Source organism: Gavialis gangeticus, unplaced genomic scaffold, assembly GCF_001723915.1.
Source record: "Gavialis gangeticus isolate Ggan-Ray unplaced genomic scaffold, GavGan_comp1, whole genome shotgun sequence".
In the NCBI taxonomy this organism is placed as follows: domain Eukaryota; kingdom Metazoa; phylum Chordata; order Crocodylia; family Gavialidae; genus Gavialis; species Gavialis gangeticus.
In genome coordinates this window covers 175,146,097-175,165,864 of record NW_017729022.1, presented here as the reverse complement: position 1 = coordinate 175,165,864, position 19,768 = coordinate 175,146,097, and the positions used below count along the sequence as shown (strand labels likewise).

Genomic DNA, 19,768 nt, shown 5'->3' with positions numbered 1-19,768 from the left:
AAAACATCATTTACCAGGCTAACAGTTCTCTTGTTCATAGTGGACTTATCGCCATCCCCACTATGACCAGTGGCATAACTGGAATGGAACGATTAAGAAACAAGTATGTTATGGAGACAAATGTGCATTGGCACAGGTGGGTTCTTTTGCAAAAATGTCGCTGTCCCTCTAGGAAGATGGAAGAAGCTTCTCCTTCAGCACCTAGCCGCTATTCCTACCCCAGGAGGGAGGCTACTTGATGACAGCCCACGTGAGGCAAGGCAGGGATGGAATGACACAGGCAGAAGCGCACCGCACAAGCACTCTTTTATTGCAAATGGGTGGGTCACACAGATACAGGAATTGTACAAAACCCTCATGAAGCAAGTTTGCCAGCTCGACTCCAACGGTTCAGAATAGTGCACTGGATTATAAACAAGGATTACACATTTGGCAAAAGCTTCAAATGCCTGTAAGAGGGTAAGAGAATCCCGTAGAGCCTTTCTCCCTTCCCTCAAACACCATTACAGGACACCGGAAGGTGAAGGCACAGCTCCTTTGCTAGGACTCCAACAAGCCAAGTGCCCATGCCTTAGGTAAGCTAACTCGCCATCAGGGGGGCTGGTACTTGGCAGACAGTGAAGACTCGCACTAGCCGTGCTCACCTACAGCTCTATGGTTTGTACACCCAACTCTCAGAGTTACTGCGATCTCTGGCTTGTTTTCTGGGCAGGGGCTCTCCATGCATTTTTTAAAAAAATACATTTTGGTACCACTTTTCAGATTTTTTAAAACCTGTGCTTCCTATGCTTAGCTTGCAAGCCAAAGAGTCAGAGGCAGAAGGCATAAAATTTCATCCTATATACACGCATACTGTAGGCTATGTCACCATCAATAAAATCCAGGAGGGTTCTTGACTGCCACCACTCAGCTTACAAAAATAGGGGTCTATCATAGGTCACCGTATTTTATCCTATAATTCACAGTATGAAAACCACTTGAATTCCACCTTATCCGGAAAAAAGCAGTGGAGGGAGGGGTTATCTTTAAAAACAAAAACAAAACAAAAACAAAACATGATTTTCTAAGAATTACAAACAGGTTTCAATACAAACAAGTTCTGCTTTGGCTCTCCCTCCCCCTACTCTTTATAAAAATCCCACTCAATATGCAGCCACCATCAGTATTAAAAAAAAATGTATGAGAGAGCTGGTCAGTGCCCTGAAATGGTACAGAAGCACATGGCAGCCTAGTTCCACCACCTCAGGAGGACAATCCCCGGTAAGCCATCGACTATTTAGTACTTTAACTGCAGTGTAGGACAGACAACACGTGAAAAACAAGTGTGTCCTTGTGAAACAAGCATTTAGCTTCCAGGAAAAAGGCTGCTGCATCTTGAAAAAAATTAGGGTCTAGGAACATGACATACTGAAGACTACAATATTCTTTGCAAGAATGTATGACTGGGCCTAATTCCACCTTGCTAATCTTCCGGCTTTTTGCCCCTAGTACTCCAATATTTGCTATATGCTTCCTGGAACATATGTTTGCAGGAGATTTTAGCCTTTAGTTTGGCACAGATGAGGAAGGAGCCCCCCATCTTCCGGTGGAGAGAGTAGGTCTCCTCGGGCGGAGGGATAAGCCGATGCTTCAGCATGACCGGGATTAAGGTATGGATCTTTTCCGTGGTACTCTGACTGCCGAAATCAAATGGTTCCTCAGATGCAAAAGCCTGTCCCAGGATGAGGATAGCATTTAAGTGGGCATCTTCCATTTCCTGCCCAAAAGGAAAGAGGCATCAGTAACACATGAGGCTGGCTCTTGGCAGCTGCTTTTAACGCAGGGGTTGGGAAAGAAAGACGTGCTGCCAAGGGATAGCCTGACCAGGAACAGACAACACCCGCACTCCGGTGTGCAGAGACTAGACAACACTCTAAGTCAATTCAGCTGTCAGGAGATCAACCTCAAGTGAGACCCTCGACCCATTTGGTCCCAAGATTGCAAGGACGGGATGGAATGGACACGGCTGGAAGAATGGGAGCCGTTTCTCCAGGTAGAAGGAAGAGTTCTCTGGCTTGTCAGAGGGCATGGGTAAGTGTGTCCAAGTAAAGGGGCAGATTCTTTCAGTCTCTACAAAAGGGCCCAATTTTGCTCCTGAAGCTGTGTATATGGTTTCCCTTCCACCCAGAACTGAAGAGGCATGAAATATGTTTCAGCAAAGAGAAGGGAAAGATCTGGATTACACCTCTCTGCTGGCTCTATCACCATGGCTCTGGCTTACCCTGTTCCTAGCACACCTTGGGGAAGGGTTGACTTAACTATTTTTGCAGAAATCCTCCTTTCTGCCCCCACTACCACAGTGCCCATGACAGCTGCCCTTTTGGACCGTCACCAGCTTTCCCCCATCACTGGCTCTGCAATAAACCAGACCCAAGTTCTCTGCAAAGAGCTTCACAACCAGCCAGTAACAAGCAGGGAAGATGCTACTCCATACCTTGACTTCATAGCCAGTAAGGAATTTCATCTCTATCGACTTCCTCAAAACTCTCTCTCTGTCCAAGTCTGCAGCCGCCTTGATTATCTGGATGGGAAGAACACCATCAGCCAACATATCCCTATGTTACTAAGCAACAGCAACAACATTCTTGCTGTCAAGCAACCCCATTACATGCCTGTTTCTTCACCCTTTCCCATCAACTTTCTCAGCAGTGCAGCACCAGCCTGGAAGATAATCAGCTCAAGAGCTGTTAGAAATACATCCACCACAATGGCTTTTCCCCAGCAAGAGAACCCAAAACAAGAAACTCCAGTGACATCAAAGGGTGGGATGGGGACAACTGCCCTTCTGCCTGGGAAACTGCAGAGCCGAGCCTTGCTTCAGACAGCAAGAACTTGGTGCCCTGACAAAGAAACAGGCAAAGCTGACATGGGACAGGTCCTTTACAACATCAGCTTTATCAAGCGATTTGTAGGCAAGTGGAAGTTACAGGAGCAGTGAATAGTATCGAACACTCCAGGTCTGCACACCTCTTCCATTTGTTCACATCTGTACATATGCACATGTACAGACACACACCACCCCTCCCCTCTTGCTGCTGAGTTCCCAGAGGACAGGCCGATACCATGGCTTTTCAAATAAGCACTGCTGCCCATAACTCAGAGTGCAACACTTCGAATCGACTGCAGCTAGGCATTTACTTAAAAGGGAATGAAACTACACAGGAGCAGCCACATTCAAGGCTTATGCAAGACAAACTGCAGCTCAACTAGGACAGGTTCAAACCACAGGTCAGCAGTTGCTACCTGTGGGCTCTCTGCTGGGCCCTGAATGACAGGCTCTGAGAGTGCTGGCAATGGATTTACCCAGCAGAAGATATGGGGAGCCTAGTTCTGCTCTCAGAGCCACCCAAGAGCAGCAGAGCTAGGGCAGGCTCAACCCCCGAGACAGCAGCAGCCCAGGTCTCTACACTGAGCAGATATGGGCTGACGGCAGATAGAGAAGTGTGGTGGGTCAGCGTGGGCAAGGGGCAAAGCTGTGGCATGTATCTTCTTCCCCACGCCCCAAGCCTTGTTCCCAGCTCTGGCCAAGCAGCAAATCCACCTACGCACAGGCATGCAAGATCTCCAGACCACAGCGAGCTCAGAATGAACGCACTCTGACCCCACCCCCATTCGCAGCAGCGGCTCAAGAGCCCTCACCTCGATGTAGAGGTCGGTGAACTTCTCGTCAAAGCCTCGAGTTGCTCCGAAGTCCAGCAGGGCCACCTGGATGTGAACAAACCCTTCTGCATTATAGTGACCACCAATCAGAAAGGAGGCAGCTTGGTCAGGGAGGGCTCTGAAGGGGGTGGCATGAAGCTCACAGAGCACAAGAGCTTCCTGGGGGGCCCAGGTCTGGGCAAATTAGTTGACTCCCTCCTGTCACTGGTCCTCACTGCCAAAGTCCAGCCCAGACAGAGCCCAGTGCAGAGCAGATCAGAGCCCTCCTCAGCCTCATGCAGGTGGGCAGGCAGAGGTGACAGAGCCTCCCATTGCCCCATGGGACCTGCTGGGCCAGGGGCTCCTGTAGGCTCGCGCCGTGCATCACAGCACATCAGTGGACAGCCTCGCCCCAGCATCAACCCCATGCACAACTCAGACAGTCCTGCCATTGCCTTGCACAGCCTATAGCTCTGGAACTGCTTCCAAATCTGATACAAAGGGCACACATATGCAAGAGCCCAACCAGTGACAGACAGAGGAAGAATTGCAGGCCACTGGGGACCACCTCACTGGGCATCAGTATTTTTAGCCCAACCCAAGGACAAGGGAGAGGTGGGGAAGACTGGAATGATGTGCCACTGGCTCAGCAAGCCCTGGCTGCTCCCATATCAGAGAACATACAGGGCTGCACCTTTTCAGCAAAGGGCAGGGGAGAGGAACAATCCCCATTCTTCCCCCAGGATGAGCTGCACTGCAGAGTGGCTGGCCAGGAGTAATCCCCACTCTCAACCCTTTTAAAAAGAAGTGAAAGGAAGGGGCCCTTTCCAGCTTTCCCCAAGCACACCTCCTTGCTTCTAACAAAGCACACGGGCATTGTGGAAGCTGGTACTCTGTGCTGAGACGGCCCCTCAGGGTGTCAGCCAAACAGCTGATGTGCCGACACCTCCACATGCTGCAAGAGGACCTTTCATTCTCAGGAGAAGCAGGTCAGTGGGATCTGAGCACACAAGATCATCTTGCTCCCTCCCACTGGGAAACCCCAAAGCTCTAGCATAAGCCATCCTGCAACTGAGGAATATAGCATACAATACACCCCAATGCCAGTGTCTCTGCAAATGAATCACGCTTCCGTTGGACAACTGGCTATTGTACCACAGCCCCTGTTTGTCTTTGGTCTTACAGGGAGTAATAGCTAGAAAAGGTTGAACAGGAGACTAAGTAACTTTGGGAGTGGGGCACAGTGCCACTAGCTGATAAACATCTCGCACAGGACATGCATCTGCTGGGGCTTACCTTGTCCAGCTCCGGGTCATAGAAGAAGTTAGACCAGTTTGGGTCAGTCTGCATGTACCTGAACTCAAACAGCTCCCGCAGGCACAGAACCAGAATGTTGGAGCAGATCTTCAAAGATGCAATGAGAGAGAGAGACACAGACAATGGGTGAGGGCAGCAGCAACTCACAACCAAAGCATCAGAGGCACCACCCACCCCCAGCTCTGCAGTGAAGGAAACATCAGCAGGGTAGCAGGTGACAGATGGCATCCCTGTCCTCTACTGGATGTTCAGATCCATCTGCTCAGTTCAAAGTTAGCCTTCTCCAGTCCTTCCACACGCAAACACCCCCAACCCCAACTCCAAGCCATAAGATGGAATTATGAACTGGGAGCTGCTGCAGATCCACACATGTTCCTCAATTTAACCCGCCCTCCTTATGTGATGAGGGCTTCAGAGGGTATAAAGGTTGACACCACAAGATGATCCTCCAGTGTCACACACTGGGCTTGGAGAGCAAAAGTAGCACACGCACATGGATCCTTGAGAATGGGGTGGCCAACCATCAGCATGTATGCCATAAGTGGCATGGGAAGCCTCTATGTGGCACACACCAGACTAAGGGGAGCAGGGAACAGAAAGTAGAGCAACAGATTGGGCATGAAGCAGAAATCAGAGCAGCAAATAAGGCAGGGTGAGGGGATTGGAGTGGCACTCAGAGAAAACGCAGGGCCTACACCCTCCCAAAAGGCTAGTCCCCACTGCCTGAAGAAGTAAGGCTTCAAAGCAGGACTGTCCAACTTCTAAGCAGTCAGAGGCCACATGCCATGCAGATGCCCTGGCCCCCCCCCCAGTTCCTCAGTTTTCCGGCTCCATAAAGACACATGGGTGCTGCCAGCACTGCAGGCTGGGCTGCACCACAAGGTGCTGCCCTGCCCTCTGAGGTAGGGGCAGAAAGTAGGAGAGGGATGGGGAGCCCAGAGCTCCCAGCTGCTGGCCTCCAGTGATGGAGGGAGTTATGGAAAATACGATGTGAGCACCTTTGCCCATGGCAGCTATTCCCAATCCCAGAAGCCCTGCAGAAGGCACAGAAAGAAGGCCTCATCTTTTTTGTGCATCAGGAACCCTTGCTGGAGTCAGGAAGCCAGCTGTCAGAGGGGCAGAACTCAGCAACCAGCTGCAGGGCACTGTCTTCCCTATACAATCCCCAAATAGCAGCTGAGCTCAAATATGTTCCAACTCTTGCCAAGGGCATAGTACATGCTGTGTCTGTACTAGCCTCTCCTTGCTAATTAGAGGGGTGTCTGCTACCCAAGGACTGCAAAACAGCTGCCTCCAAGGTGGCAAAAGGCCTGAGAAAAGTCACCACCTCATATAGGATTGAAAGAGACTGTCTGACTGTCTACCTGGGTTAGGTTGCAAATCCTTCAAGATGGGCAGCAAGTCGCCACCTGGTGCACTGAAAGCACCTCAGAGCAAGGACTGCTCCTCACACAGCAGAGAGATCCAGCAGGACAGAGCCTGGACACAGGCCCTGCAGAACTCAGGAGGGATGAACTTGGAAAGGACTGTAGAAATGTAACAGGGAACCAGAGCTGCTATCCTTAAAAGCCTTGGCAGGTCAGGGCAAAGGAGCCCCTTCCTGGAGACTTTCCAAACCACCTGCAAGGCTAGGATTCTGCACAGCAGTTTCCTATGCAATGGCTCAAAAAAGCCCTATAGAAAGGCCTCTGCTGTACATTATGTTAGGGCCTTTCTATAAAGGCCATTTTATGACAACCAGTTTGCCAAAGAACCATCGCTCGTTACAACAAGCCAAAGACTATCAACTTCCACCCAGCTCCTCTCCAGGGCCAGACTAGCCATCTAAGGGGGAAAAATGCAACAGTACTGGATACGAGCCAAAACCCCAAGGCAGGATAGTCACACCTGGGCCAGAAGGCTGCAGGTTAGTGTCGCTAATGCAGCCCTTTGAGCACTGGGCAGAGCAAGACACAGACCTTACATCATCTCTCTTTTCAGAACGAGAGCCTCATCCCTGTTCTGGAAGAACATCACGTCAGGAGGGCTATTAAAATCAGATTCCATCACTTAACACTGGAGCAGTCTCAGTCCTGAAGAACAAGCCCAGAGAGCAAGCAAACAGCCCAAAGGGCACACGCGAGTGGATCTGGCATGGCTCCAGGTACAGTGTGTTGCTGGAATCTGTTTATCTATTGGACATACCATGTACTCTTCCTCAATGACTTGGCAACAGCTGACAGCTCACACCAGGCCATAAAATATAACAGAATCCACATACCAGAGCAGTTATTTCTGCTTACGGAGGAGCCTACCCCCACCTTAACTCCCCCATCCCTTGCTATATTCAGCACCAGTGTCTTGTCACCCCTCTGCCTCTTGTTTATTCATCAGTACTTTTCCAAGCCCCTTTGGCTACACTGACCAGGCCAAGAAGGGGAGTTATATTTGACTGTGCACATAATTGGAAGGAGGTGCATTTCTTTGCTCTCACCCCAGAAAAGCAGCTGCAAGAGACCTCTCACCAGGCTGGCAACCTGTCCCAAGGTCAGGTTCACCCCTTGAAAGGGGCAGAGGAGCAACACAGCACATTGCTTCAGACTGTACAGAGACATGTCAAGAAACCAGTGTGCAAGACCTAGGGGCCCAGGACACTTGCTGACACCCCCTTTTTCCAGCAATACTCCAGCGGCACTTACTTGCCACAGCCAAAAGCAAATTACCAGTCTCTCTGAAACCACTGGCCAAGTTGACAAGGCCAGAGTTCATCACCTGATCTCAGAGATCCCAGAACCAACTCTTTCAAGAGGCCAGGGAAAGTCACTGGCTTGCTACATCCTACCAATTCTTCTTGCACTCTCCCAACTCTGTAGCCCCCCATTCTGTGTCCCTAGCAAAGGTCTCTCCAAGGAAGCAACAGGCAAGTAAAAGCAGCTCTGCAGTGTGCACTGGGGAGAAGCAAAGCAGACCCAAGCACGGTAGCCACCCTGGGACAATACCTCATTCCGGATCTCTTGGCTTAGTCCTTCTGCTTGATCAAGGGGGAATCCAGACACCAGCTCCGTGGTCAAGACATGCTGGCTGCACAGCTCGTCCACCACAGCAGGCACATAAAACATTGGGTGATCCTTCAGCAGCTCCCTGCCAGCAACAAGCAAAAGGTCAGGACATCCCCTTTCACAGTCCCTTGAATACGGTCAGTTCAGAGAGACCAGCTGCCTGCAAGATACCCCAGTGCTAGGACAGCACTGCCAGGCCGGGGCCCTGCTGCCAACATCTGGGTCACTGGCTCCTGCAGACTGGCAGAGGGAGAAGGGAATCTCTACCACCAGTCAACATAAGCCAGCCCAGCTGGTTGCAGCCACTGATGGCTGTAAAGGAAGAAGCAGCAGCTCTGGGCAGGGACAAAGGGAGGATGCCTCTTCCAATTCACCCTCCATGCCCCAAACCAAGCAGCCAAACTGCATGCAGGCATATAGGTTGCAAGGAGGCAGGGCTACGGGGGTTAAGCGGACATAGGTAGAGCATGTTCTTGCTGTCAATCACGCACACAAGAGCTGGGGAAGTTAACAGCTTCCCCAAACAGGCGTTTCTCCCAAAAAACCAGCAGTCACACAGCAATCCGCAAAGAAGAATCCCACCTGCCCTTGGCAGCTGCTGCAGGCCCCTCCCCAGAGGAAGGGGTCATGCCCTGCAAACAGAGGAAGGGCCATTGACCAGGCCTTGGAAGTCATAAGAGCAGCAGCTGTTTTGTCCTACTCCTAAGCAAGATGCTGCTGAGCATCCTCAGTGCCCTGGGATGGGGGTGGGAAGGCATTTCTATCTTGCAGAGTCTGGTTCTGAGAGAAAAGATCTGTCTTGAAGACAGCTCAGAACATTGAGCATGCTGCAGGGGTGCGAGGGGCTCCTTCCACCTGTCACAGCAGCTTGGCAGTTGCACCCAAGGGATCACAGCACAACCCCTATCAGGAGAAGCTGGAGAACAGGCCCCTCCCACACCAAGGTAGGGAAGGGCACCAGTGCACACCCACCTGAATCTCTTTGCACAGGCAGCTTCTCTTTTGTAATCACACTCCAGGGCCAGTTCCCTGCTCAGCACCTCAATCAAATGCTCGGGGAAGAGACCTAGAAGAAGGGTTGCAGAAGTTAAGAGTCCTCAGTTGGGAAATGCTTTACTGTTATGAACGAAGCAGGACATGGCCAAGAAGAAAAGCACTTGCAAGGCCAACAGGAGTTCTGCAAGGCCCAGATCTGAGCCAACAGGAGTTCTGTGGTTAATCTAGTGGCCAAGTTCAATGTTCTTCTGCCTCAGTATCTGAGCAGAAATGTCATAGTGCTCACCAGGCCAGCAAAGGCTAGGACTGCAGCACACACCATGTATGCAGGGCCCCACCCAGCCACCAGGGAGGGGGAGCTGCCAGTTACTGAGCAGAAGCCTGTCCAAATGCAGCTAGCTAGCCCAGGGTGAATACCCACCTCCCCCACTCCCCATCCCCTACCCCTCTAGATTTCTCAAGTGCTGCTGTACAAGGTCTCCGTGGAGGGGAAGAAGAGGGAATGTTTTCATCCTTCTCAGGGATCCTACATCTGTTCTGGGGCAGAGAGAAGAGTCTGGGCCTGGCTGCTTTCTTCCCTCCCATCTCAATTCTGTCGCTAAAGAGAATGATGATATGTGCACAGAGGGCTGACGGGCAGAGAGGAAAGAATGGCTTTTGCCCATCACTGGGATTCCCTTTTACTTGCCGACAGGAATCAGAGAACACACTCTGGGAGCCATTGTTCACTCTGCAAGCACTCAGGTCCAGGAAAGTATCAACACGGAGACCTCCCAGGCACCACTCAAGCCTGTCAAGAGTCCCAGGAGGCCTCATCTGTACAGATAGGCAGAGATGGACTGCTGCTGTATGCTTTCCAAAGAATGTGCCACCTTCCACTACAGAGACACATGCACATCTCAGGGATGTTTTCTATGGGGGCACCTCCCACATGACCCAGTAGCAGCCTCACAAGCATTTGATGAATGAAGGGTTAAACACCAAGTGCACACACAGCACACACCAGGCACTCAACACTGCACCCAGGCAAGGTCAACAGGGGAAGAGTGGCTTGGGCTGATCCTGGAGTGGTTAACCTCTGCTGCACACAGGACTCTTGTACAGCTGTCAGCATTTCTGCACTGTGCCCAAGAGCAGCATCTGGGAGGAAGATACCTCCTAACCCAGCTCAGCCATTTCTTTGGATGAAAAAGAATCTAGCCAATCTAGTTTGAAGGCAAATGCTGGTATGTGCCACAGCATTACAGGACCCCACAGATTGTTTCTCCCCTTAAAGCCTTCACCGGTGTTCCAGTTACTTTACCATCAGGAAGAATGTTGCTCACGCTCAGGACAGTCATCAGGTTGTTAACATCACTATGGATGCTTTGGGCCACCCCAGGATACTGCAGGTGAGGAAAGAGAAAAAAGGGCAGTGATGAAACCATGCTAAACCCCAGTCACCCTAAAAGATTCTCCTTCAGGACCAGGCTGGTCATTTACAGGACCACCTACTCTGAACGCCCCAACAGCGTACAGAGCCTCCTATAGGCTCAAAGGGAAGGACGGTAGATTGTGAAGTCCATAAGGCTTTTGGCAGATAACATTTTCATGGCAAAATCCATGTTGTAAAAAAATCCAAGATCCTGTTGTAGTATGCAGCAGAAATGTCCAAACTACCTTAACACCCCAGCAAATGAAACAGCCATTTACCATTTTCCAAAACAGGGATTTCTTCCCCTCACCAAATATCGCAAGAGAAGAAAAATAAAAATTTCAAAGGATCGCTTAACCATCACTACTCTACTATGACAACACAGCAGTGGCCCCAGGGGACCTGAACCAAACAGGCACACAGCAGCAGCAGTGACAAAGCAAACTCTCTGCCCTGCAGACTGAGGGATCACAGCCCTAACTGGGCAAAAGTTTGGATCATTCTCCTCACCTGTTCAATCCTTCACTTATTTGCACAAGCTGCCAAGAAGGCAACCAATAATGTGCTCGTTTTTGCAATGCAAACACCTGTCAAGTGAGAGTTGAACCGACACCATGGTGGTAACTTTCCATCATTATTAATTCGGCATGAATCCAAAAGGGTATCGCAGAGTTGTGAGGCTCTAGGACATGTTGACAGCAACAAGCCACACAGCGCCCACAAAAGGTGTCTCCCACTTCCCAAAAGGGTCCAAATACCTAGTAAACAACTCGGGCATGGATTCAGATCAGTTAGTTAAGATCTCTATAAACAGGGCACTGAGCTTACCTGGATCTTCATGGCAACTTCTTTGCCATTCTTCAAGCGAGCCAGGTGAACCTGGCCAATGGAAGCAGCAGCAAAGGGGCGTTCTTCAAAGAACTCCAGCTTATCCCTCCAGTTGGGACCAAGGTCATTGTTCAGTGTTTTCTGCAAAGAGACCATATCAGGATAAGGAAAGCTAGGATTTGAGCCATATTTTACTCTCCCCCACTCCTCTGTTTTTAAAGGAATGCAGCTTTGGGCATTGCACACAGACTTGGCTCATTATCTCACCCTGTGAAGGTAGGTTTAAAGATTGAAAAACTTTTTAAAAAGTTAGATTATGTTTTCCACTTTCACACACTAGGGCACCTAGACAAGGGCACCTAGGGTCATATCTGAAAATGGGGTGTGGGTGCTTTTTGAAATGCCACCTTCTCCCCCCCATCCTCATGTTGTGTGTTGTTTTTAGGAAAGACTGAAAAAAAGGAGCAAAGAGTACAATGGACAAGCCTGTGGGACAGTGTCAGTATGTAGCACCCGCTTAAGCCAGCCAAGCTCGGAGGTGGGTGGGGTTATCCCTGATGTATGGAACATGCTCCCCCTTCAGGTGGGGCTGAATTTCCTGTGGGCGAGAGGAATCAATCAAACATGGCCAAGTGGCCCTGTTACATGAGCTACCATCTGAATGTATATTCTAGATATGCCAGCCTCTGCTCCTACCCAGGGGAAAGTCCCAGAGCATTTACTTCACTCCCATTCCCCCGCCTCCCAACAAGCAGGGAGGAATACTCCTTACCATCATCTGCTTTATCGGCATGAAGTCTGCACTCTGACGCACACGCTCAAAAATCCTCTGCAGGTGAGGATTGATGAAGGCATCGTCTGCCAGGAAGAAAGTTACAAGTCAGTCAGAAAGGGAGACCTGGGGAGTTGCCCTCCGTCATGCTTCCAACTGCTAATCCACAGGCACCTCAGTCTGTTCCCTCAAGCCCTAGATCCCTCCTTGGAAAGACAAGCCAGACTCAAGATGCTTGTTGTTTGTTTTTTTTAAACAGCATTATGCTCAAAATTCTTCCCACCCAAACCCTCAGACTCCCCCATCAACTTTTTATTGGGGAAACAGTGACTGATAGAGGACCATTCTGCACAAACACTGGGGTAAAGAAAGGGACAGGGGCAAAAAGCCAAAAGTAGGTGGTACCACAGAGCTCATATTCCATCTCCCAACCCTCTAAGGCATGGTGACCAGGGCTGTGCTGCAGTCACACACACATTAATACTTCACTTCTGTGCATCCCTCTTCCTCCTTAGCAGTAGAAAGCTAAAGCATAAACACTAGCAAAAACAAAGGCTCTTGGCACATGCTACGTGCTAGTAATGGTTTCCCAATATTTGAGTGCTTTGGTCATTTAAATGCTGAGGACATACCTACATGTTCTACATTGGTATGCCAAGCCTTCTGTGATAAGGGGGCTGGGAGGAGTTACTTGCAGTGCAACACTTCCAAGTTTTCTGTGATAACAGAACCTTAAAATCTACCACACTGGAATAATCTTCAAAACAGCATACACAGTACAGACATGCACTTGTCCCCTGCATTGCCAGAATCACCCCAGCAATATGGTTCCTTTCATCATTCCATAGCATGTGTGGCCAGAAGGGACCACTAGATCATCTCACCTGAATTCCTGTGTTATGCACGCTATTACATTCCATCAAAATACCTTACACAGACCCAGAGGCCCCACTGGGCACAGGTATACGTCATCTTATGATTTCTAGTTGCTTGGAGTTTCCCTAAAAGTTTGCATGCCACTAAAGATTAAAACCCACCCAAGCCCCAAACACTGGCTGACAAAAGAGAAAGAGAGACTTGCTTTCAACATTATATCTATCAATGACTGATGCACAAGAACCCCAGAGGTGTTCGAGAGAGAAGCAATAACCCTTAATCCCTCTGCAGTTTCCACAGATTAAGCCTTGCCCAAGAACTACACCCACCACATACTGTAACAAAATAATACACGTCTCCTGGTATGTCAATGCAGAAAGAGGACAGTGGGTCACTGTATGATTCACAAAGCATCTAAGAGTGGGTATCCCTGCAGAGACCTGGGTTTGCCTTTGACATCATCATGTTCACAACTTTAATTTTCAATATAGATGTATATGAGGATACATGTTCCAGTCAGAGCTGTTAACAGGAGCTGCCTTGCTGGGAAGAGCAGCCTGAGGCTCTGTAATGCCAACAAAAATGGAAGCTCAGATTCAGCTGTCCAGGGGCAGCAAGGCAGTAACTACATCAACAATATTGCAGCGGGAACAAGCATCAGAACATGCTCAACAAGAAACCATTAAGTGATGAACTTCCGGAAACTAAGTGGCATTGAGAGCTGTGAAGTCCTGAAGAACAGGCTGGAAGCCAACTCACTGCTGGTAGAAGCTGCTGCAGTCCCAGCTTCAGAGGAACAGTGCCTAAGTGTGCAAGTGGTAAATGTGGCACTACAGAGCTAGGGCATTACATAGGCACAAGACCCGACTTGCAGAGGAGCAGGGAACTTGATCATTTGTGTTGATTTCTAAAAGTTAATCCCAAGGGTTCTAGAGACATGGTGCATGCCAGGACAGGCTGAAAGTATTGTTTGGGAAGGGCAGAGAGAAGGAAAATTCAATTCTTGGGCGGGGAAGGGGGGGGAGAAGACAGAGTCAGAGTCAGTCTGCTCACCAGCCATTACACGTGGCTGCTACCAGTAAAAGCCAACAACACCTTGCCAGAGTACAGATAAAGTGCCAAGAAAGTCCCTGTCTCAGCAGCCATTCCAAGAACCAGGTACACAACAGGACTGTGGGAATATATATTTGCACCACTGTCTTTGGCAGCAAGATTACTGTAATGCAATAATCCCTCCAAATGAAAACAAAAATTGGTGGGAAGGCAGGGTGGAGCACTGGGAGGAGGGGAGGCAGCAGGAGGGGCAGGGTTGCACTATTAAAGTGTCTGAAGGCACAAAGGTATTGAATGCATGAACAAAATTACCCAGCAAGTGTTCAGATCTTGGGCCAGAACTGAGTCACATTAGAAGGCAGAAAGACAGGCAGGGAGAAGAAACAAATCTAGATTGCATTTCTGCTCCTCAGATCCAGACATCATCAGCTGTTCCTCCCTATCTCCCTCCTGCCCCACCTAACCCCCTTGTCCCCACAGGCTCAGAGTGCTCAGGGAACACTGACTAAGCACTTGACAGCTGCAATTCATTTCAGTGTCTAGGGTATTTTAAGTGCATCCCCCTCAGGCAAACCAGCCTCAGAACTATGCCCTAAATCAAGGTTCACACAGACTCTGGACACGTGGCTCACTAGCCACAGAGGGAGCCATAGAGAGTTCTTTCCTGAAGCTGCACTGGAATGGAGACGGGGGAAGTTTATACCCTCTCCCTATTGCATCTCTCCCCACAGCTGCCTTTACTGGGCAGCAGACCACAAGGGCAGGGCACTGCAGTGGGGTTCCAGACAAGGAGGCAACAGCAAGCAGAGGGCAACCCGTAAGCCGCACAAGGTGCTGCAGTAAGCAGCCTGAAATAAGCCACTGCCAAAGTAGATTCTGCAGAACACTGTCTGGAGTCCCCTGCTCTCCAGCTGCTGCTGCTTAGGCTCTTCTGAGAGTAAAAGCTAAACACTGCCCAGCATTTCTGGAAGGCAAAGCCCAAGATGGAACCACCGCCCCTCGAGCTGGCTTCATTAATACCCTACTGGCCACTGTGCTGCCTACCCCCCGACAATGTGTCACATGCCACAAGAGGCCACACCTGTGACACAGGATAGCCACCCCTACTCTAATACTTGCTCTTCCCACAAGCAGGTCAGCTGTTCAATACAAATACAAGGTTTAGCTCAACCCTTTGGACTTGCATGTGCCTGAACCAAGCAACCACATCACCCCTCACTGTTTCAGTTCTGTAGATCTGGAGCTCTTTGGGGAGGGTACCTTGTCTTGCTAGGTTTAGATGGTCTGTGATATCAAGCATGTTCTCAGCAACCATCCTCCAAGTCAGCACCTACAAAAGCCAAACTGGAACACAAGCCTGACCAGTGGCGCAGATGCACAAGAGGCAACTGCAAATGCTGAAGTGTGTTTACGCCATTCCATCTACATCCCAAACTTGCTTTTTGCTGGCTGACTTTCAGCTAACTGCTGCCTTCCCACCGAGGAGGAGAAATGCAGATTCTAGAACTGCAAACTAAACCAGCTGTTTCATTAGCTTCCCACATAGTAACAAAACAGCCCAGTGCGAGGACACGGGTGCTGTTCAGTCAGCTCCTGGCTATGGTCCTCAGAGTGTGCAGGGAGTGAAAATCTGTTAAGAAATCCCATTAAAGGAGCACAGCCCCTCTTGAAATTTCTGAAACAGAGGCCAAGGTGGCCACTGCAGCAACTGCCAGCCAACTGAACCAAAGCTGTTAAAACCAAGGCTCTGTCCAAGAAAGATGTGAAATGGCACAAAATCAGTGACCCCCTCTCTGCTTAAATCTCCTGCTTATTTGTAGGCTGAATGTATCAAGCTTTAACCTCTAGCCACTGGATCTCATTATATCCTTGCTTAACAGACCATCTACTATCAAATCTTCTCCACACAAAGGTCCTGATAGACTGATAAAAGCAAAGCTTGACTTAAACAGCCTGGTGTGGAGAAATGAAGGGTTTGCTCTGTGCCACTGCTAATCTAAACTCCATTTTAACTCTGGAGCTGAGAAACAGTTGCCAGGGGCCCCCTTAACCCAGCCAGCACTGTTTTGTGTTCAAGATGGAGTGAACTCTCCTGGCAATACAATGTGTTCCCTTGTTTCCAGAACCTGGAAAAAACACTTTGTAGCTCTATTAGCAATCTAGTCTAGTCAAAACTATTCCACTTCAATGCAGCCAGCATAGGTACATGGAAGAAGGGAAGTTTTTGGATCTTTTTTTTTTTTAACATGGGAGGGGAGGGAATAAAGAGAAATAGGACAGATCCAGAAGGTTAGGCACTGGGTACAGAGGGAAGTTGCAACAAGATTACACTTAGCCCTGTAGCAAAACAAAAGGCCATTAACAGCAAAACAGGGACTTCTCAAAACACCCCATTACCAAAATGCAGCAGGGCAGTCCTCCCCACCACACTCTACAGCTAGGCTGAGGGTCACCCTTGTCATCCGCCTCCCTCCTCCCAAAGAATTCACAGGCCAGTGAAACCCAAGAGTGCACTTGGGGAGGTGGCACCACCAGGCACAGGTCTTTCGTTGAGTGAAGGTTTTGAAGTGCACCTTAACTGCCCCTGTTGATCACAGGTTTGAACTAATAAACAAGGTCATGCTTTTCCCTTCCCCATGTTTATGACATTTAGTTCCATGGATCAGAATCATCCGTCTTGTTTCAGAAGGTATAACTAGACTTCAAACAATTAGTGAGGTTTTGTTCCCTCCTCTCATTTCAGATTTATGGTGTAAACGTTAGTAGGGGATGATGGCTAGGCACATAGGGAATAAGAGTGTCAGTCCTTCCTTCTCCGCCATTTTAGGACAAGGTCTGAACTGAATTCAGAGAATGTTATAATCTTTGTCCTCACACCAGAAACCTACTCAGCTAGTTTCTCATCATTCATCTGACATCAGCTGACTGGCTGATTCCAAGCATCTTGCTGCCCCGTTAACATCTAGCACCAAGGGATGGCTTAACCTGGTCATGCTGCTTCACCTTTCCAGCCTTCCTCACAGAGAACACAAAACCAACTGTCCCAGAAGAAAGGTCATTACCAAGAGATCAGCTGACAAACGCCACTGATCTGCTACTTACCTTGAATGCTCAACATCTGTCCTAGCTTCAATGCAGCTCCTCGAACCTTGCACAGAGTTCTCACAATTCTTTCTGCGTTGGCCTCTGACAGGAATGGGCTGGAATCCATAACGGCTTTCTTTCCTGAGGACAGTAGAGAGACCATTAAAAGCTTTGCAGATCCCAGGGACCTCACCCTACCCATCACTTCTCTCTCACAAGAACACACATCATACCACAGAGATCAGCTCTTCCCCCGGATGATCAAGGCAAGACCATTTTCAAGACTCCTCAATGGCTCCACTGCAGCCCAGAGGCATGACAGCAGCCCACGTAGGCATACACAACCTAGCCTTAAACAAGCTAGTCCGATTACCATCAGCACCCTAGTCAGGGTGGTCTGGCCCACACAAGCCCACCCAGAACCTTGACCAAAGCCTTGGCTGCTGCAACTCTATCCGCAACCAAACTAAAATTAAAGCCACCTTGGGTATATATTTACACAGGCAGCAGTCACACCTTTGGGCTGCAACACAGACATGCTTTCAGAGGCAGCACTCAGGGGTATAGCTGGGCAAAAGCAAAAATTGGTTAGAGTCCAGTGGCCATTTCTGGAGGTAGGCCTACCATATGTCTTCTCAGTGTACTGCCAAACCACTGCTACCTTAGCCAGCAAATGCCCTTCTAGTACACCCATCCTCAGCCAAGGGCAAAAAAGCAGTGCAGCACAGCTGGCAATCTGCGGTATATACTAGGGACTAATGAAGAGACAGACCTGCTGGTTTTCACAAGATGAAATCTATGCCAAGTTAGACTATGACATTACTCCACACTATGCTGATTGTGCCACCTAGCTCCCTTTATGCCCTCTGATACAGGGGCTGAACAGTCTCACTTTTTACCCTATTCTCCCAAGCATCATCTGCAAGGAATGAAAAAAATACATGGATCTAGCAGCTTTACCAACATCCCAGCTATGACAAATGCCTTCAGTTCCAGCTTGGCAAGCTTTATCATGATGATGCTACTGAGGTAACATCCTACAGTTATTTTTATTACAGAGGATCCCTTAAGCCAGGTTTCTAGCTTTCCAAGTATTTCTGACTACACAGGATATTTCAGAGACACCAAATTTTCTCCCCTAACCCCAACTACTTTTTACTTTAAAATACCCTCAAAATACCCAAGCCCATCTGGTCCACTCTACAGCATGCATTACCGTGCTGTATTAGAACTTCATCCCCAAGGTGTGCATGGGCCCCAGAAAGATGGAGACGTGGCATGGCATGATGTACTCTAGCTGTTACAACTGCCTGGCCCTTCCTTACTGAATAGGCTTCTCTCTGCGATGGAAAAGACCCAGTGGCTACCTCAGCTTCAATTCCTCCCAGTCTTCTGTTCTTTGACAATAAGATGGTTAAGGTCTTATTAATCTGGCAAAATACAAAACCCACCCCTGTATGAACAACAGGCCAGCCCTTCCTAGCCTTTTTGACAAGTAAGTCTGCAAATTTGGAGACATCTGAAACGAGGCCCAATGTCAACAGGTTCAGCTCCTGACAGAGCGTACAAAACCTGACAGACTGCCTTACTGATTCCCTAGTCACCTGCGCTTGTGAGCAGGCCTCAGAGGAGAAACACTTCCTCTTTAAGGAGGACACTCTAAAATGGTGGGGGAATACTGGCTCAAGCCTAAGTCTTCCACTACTTTTAGCTGGACCGACCTTAGCGTCCTCTTCCAGGTCAGGCGGTGGCAGCAAGGAGCAGCCCAACCTAGGAAATTGAGACGGGGGCAGAGAAGTTGCAAATGCACTGCCAAACTGCACAGCTGTTCCAGAAGAGTGACCTGCCAATGCAATAAACCAAGCTACCAACAAGGCTCAGAGAATATGGGTCAAGTCTCTCACAGCCAAGCCACAGGCTGTTCACTCCAACAAAGAATTTGAAGCTGCACAGGTTGTAGCTTGAGCCAGCACAGAGTTAACTGATCTCTACATGTCACTCCTCCCCGAGGGTGGAAAACAGCTACTGCCTGCACATGGCACTAACTTAGGGCAAGAAAGGGGTATTTGAGCACAGTGGTGGGATAGAGGGAGGATGGCAGAGAACACCTGCTCGCCAGTGAACCCAAGCAAACAGTGCATTATGTAACTACTATAGTGTAAGGGTCCAGCCACAAGAGAAGGTGACAGTAGGGACAGGAGGAAGCCCTGGCTGGCTGGGGGAGAGGTGGGGACCAGTTTAACCTGGCTTTGCCACATTGCACCTGGCTAGGTTTATGCAGCTTAGCACCAAATTCTCACTGGAGTTTCCAGATTAGGAAAAATGTAGTGTAGCTTCATAATGTGCTGCCCAAGCTTGTGGGCAGCCACACAGCCCAGGCAGCTGCACTCTTCCCCTCACACCCAAGCCTACCAAGAGCAGGCCTCATGGCACTATCAGCCAAAATCAAGGTCTCCTCCTCTGCAGACTGTGCTTGGCTATGGGCACGGTAGATGCTCAGCACTATCCTCCTCTGGGCTCTAAAGTTTCCATTTCCTTTGACTACTGCTGGTGCTGCCAGTCTTATGTCTCCCCCACCCTTCAGTGGACTGAAGGATAGAGAGGAAGTGGATCTGAGAAAGAAAAAAGTGAAAGAACCATGAGGGGTAGGAGAAAGGGGGTGGTAATTCTGGGACATCTAACAGAAAGGTAGGGAGCATGAGTCAGTGAAGG

The 19,768-nt window shown here is 49.3% G+C and overlaps 1 protein-coding gene across 1 annotated transcript in view; it reads right to left on the bottom strand.

The window, feature by feature from the left end:
* Window positions 1-289: 289 nt before the first annotated feature.
* Window positions 290-19,768, bottom strand: part of COQ8A (coenzyme Q8A) — a 63,996-nt gene continuing 44,517 nt past the window's right edge. Inside the window, exons 5-14 of the mRNA XM_019516551.1 lie at window positions 17,075-17,197; window positions 12,044-12,129; window positions 11,272-11,412; window positions 10,333-10,414; window positions 9,006-9,099; window positions 7,974-8,115; window positions 4,975-5,082; window positions 3,679-3,744; window positions 2,474-2,560; window positions 290-1,756 (exon numbers count right to left, since the gene is read on the bottom strand). Of these exons, the coding sequence (XP_019372096.1) occupies window positions 1,463-1,756; window positions 2,474-2,560; window positions 3,679-3,744; window positions 4,975-5,082; window positions 7,974-8,115; window positions 9,006-9,099; window positions 10,333-10,414; window positions 11,272-11,412; window positions 12,044-12,129; window positions 17,075-17,197 (1,223 nt within the window). The 3' untranslated portion in view covers window positions 290-1,462. The remainder of the gene's footprint in view (window positions 1,757-2,473; window positions 2,561-3,678; window positions 3,745-4,974; window positions 5,083-7,973; window positions 8,116-9,005; window positions 9,100-10,332; window positions 10,415-11,271; window positions 11,413-12,043; window positions 12,130-17,074; window positions 17,198-19,768) is intronic.